The sequence below is a fragment of the Triticum urartu genome, chromosome 7A (genome assembly GCF_056163025.1).
Source record: "Triticum urartu cultivar PI428250 chromosome 7A, HENAU_Tu73, whole genome shotgun sequence".
Lineage (NCBI taxonomy): Eukaryota > Viridiplantae > Streptophyta > Magnoliopsida > Poales > Poaceae > Triticum > Triticum urartu.
Genome location: NC_141879.1, coordinates 189,513,314 through 189,515,876, shown reverse-complemented (window position 1 = coordinate 189,515,876; position 2,563 = coordinate 189,513,314). Strand labels below are relative to the sequence as shown.

General features: G+C 48.6%; 1 protein-coding gene across 1 annotated transcript; it reads left to right on the top strand.

The window, feature by feature from the left end:
- Positions 1-226: 226 nt before the first annotated feature.
- On the top strand, positions 227-1,093 carry LOC125522381 (basic blue protein). Its single transcript, XM_048687439.2, has 2 exons — positions 227-532; positions 655-1,093. Exons 1-2 carry the CDS (start codon positions 328-330, stop codon positions 861-863), a joined length of 414 nt encoding a protein of 137 aa, XP_048543396.1. The 5' UTR covers positions 227-327; the 3' UTR covers positions 864-1,093.
- Positions 1,094-2,563: the final 1,470 nt, after the last annotated feature.

The following is a 2,563-nucleotide window of genomic DNA, read 5'->3' as shown; positions in this document are numbered from 1 at the left end:
TAGGGACTTATGACTGACTGTGGAAATAAGCTGCCACCTTTTTTTCAAGGACGCGTTTAGATGCGCCGACTAATTTGAACTCCACGCACAACATCGTACATTTAATGTTAATCGTAAAAAGAAAATAACATCGTACATTTAATGCGCTTTCACGCCACTGACTCGCACTGATCGGATCCGGAATGTACTACTTAGGTCCAGGGCTAGCTAGCTATAAAGACCGCACGGCTGGGCCTGTCACTCCGCAAGCTAGCACATCCCTGATTCTGAAGCATCGATCGAGCTTGAGTTTCCTAGTTTTGGTGATTTGCATTGCAGAGTGGCCGAATGGTGGCTCAGGGAAGAGGCAGTGCGGCCACCGGTCTGGTAGCCGGCGTCGTGCTCCTGTGCGCGCTCCTTCCAATCACCGGCGCGGCCGCGATGGCGCGGCAGGCGCCGAGGACGTACGTGGTCGGCGACGACAAAGGGTGGGGTCGCGACCTCAACTCATGGTGGCCGAACGGGAAGACCTTCTACGCCGGCGACGTGCTCGGTGAGTCGTTGCTGTTGTGATGTTCTCTTCCAGCTAGGCATGCAGCTAGCTGGCCATGGGCTATAGCGTTCTCCATTGTTGCATGGGTTGCGTACTTACATGTGTTGATGGAACGGCTGCAGTGTTCAAGTACGACAAGGAGCTCCACGACGTGTCGGTGGTGGGCGGCAAGGGGTACCAGCGGTGCGAGGTGCCGAGGCACAGCGCCAAGAGCTGGGTGATGCGCACCGGGAACGACCAGGTGACGCTGCGCAGGGGCAACAACTACTTCATCTGCGGCCTGCCGGGCCACTGCGACAAGAACATGAAGCTCGCCGTCAAGGCCTGGTAGATCCATCCATCTGGCTGCATAATGTCCGCAAGGCCTACCGGCCGGGGTACATCATCATCAAGCAGTGCTTGCATGCTTGGCCTGGCCGTCGGTTAACTGTCCGTGTCTTGCTGGGTTCTCGAGTTAATTTATTTGCCTCTCGAATTGGGGTTGTCACTTGTATTAGAAACCTAATTTATCATGGATTATATGTGTCGTCATTGAGTAAACTTGATGTTTTCTCTATGTTATTCTACTAGCAAACATTCCCGTGTGTTGCAACGGAAAAAAAAAGTTGACATGCTTCGCTGCAAAGCAAACGTCAATTACCATTAGTCAAGCAGCTGGACAGATAGAGGATAAGTTTGATGATAACAAAAATGATGAATCGATTACCAATAGGATTCCTTGGGGCTCTAGTTCGAAACTTGGGACATGAATCTTAGTAAACTAATCAGATGACAACCTTATCTTTTAGATTACCATAATACTAATAAAATTATCATACACATAGTGCTTCTTTTGAGTTACCGACATTAAAAAGTAAAAATGTGGTATACTTTGTCGGACGTCCAGGCATACATGATGTGGTAACCGTGATGTCCCGTATAGATATTCTAACTTACTGTTTTGCTTAGTCTGTTGCACCTCAATTCACAGCTAGACTGGCTAGACGTAATTTCCTCTTTTCTGGCTTTATTGGACGTGCAAGCATATATGTTTTTGCCAGGTGTTCTCTAACCACTGTATATATGTTAGTCCAACATTGTCTAATACTTATCCATATATGTATGATGTTTGTTTTCTTTTTAGTTTCGCCTCCTCGTGGATACTATGAGTTCGTGAGGGACAAAAACAGAATATATTTTTGCAAACAAGACAAAAACAGAGTTAAATTCAACCTTAAAATAAAAAAATGTAGCATCAAATTCTGTAAGAGAATGAACATATCTGTGCACGCTAACACGTCTCGGAGATTCCTTAAAAAAATAAGTCTTGGAGATATTTGATGACACCCTCGCTAGCTAACGTCTCAGGGTTGAAAGGAGGAAAACTCAACATGGGTGCACGTCGGCTGATTTTCTCTTTTGAGAGCTAACACGTTGGCTAGGTAGTAGTAGAAATCAGCGGCTTCGCTGGCGCTCCACGCCCCACATGTTATCGTCGGCTGAAAGCGAACCCTTCCTTCCGAAACCTCCTCCACCTTGATGATTTCTAGGACGAACTGTCGCCTGCGCTCACTGCCGCCTGGAGATCCCATGCACCCGCGCATGCCGCCAAATCCTCCTCACTTCCCCGCACGCCGCCGGATCCCGGCTTTCCACTTCGGCCATGGCGGGCTGTCGGATCACGGATTCCGGCAAAATCCTTAAGGTTCGAACTCTAGGGTGCGCGCGAAGATCTCCTCCTACCGATCCACGTCCTAACTTAGCTAAGATCTTACGAACTAACTCGACGAACTCGCAACACAAAGGACACAAGATTATACTGGTTCAGGCCACCGTTGTGGTGTAGTACCCTACTCCAGTGTGGTGGTGGTGGTGGATTGCCTCTTGGGATGAGGATGAACAGTACAAGGGGAAGAATAGCCTTCTAAGGTTGATGTGTTCTTGTGCTCGGTGGTGTGTGGCCAAGGATGTGGTGGCTTCAATCTCAGATCCGGTCTCTCCCTAGCTATGGTGGTGGCTAGTCCTATTTATAGTGGCATCGGTCTTCTTCCT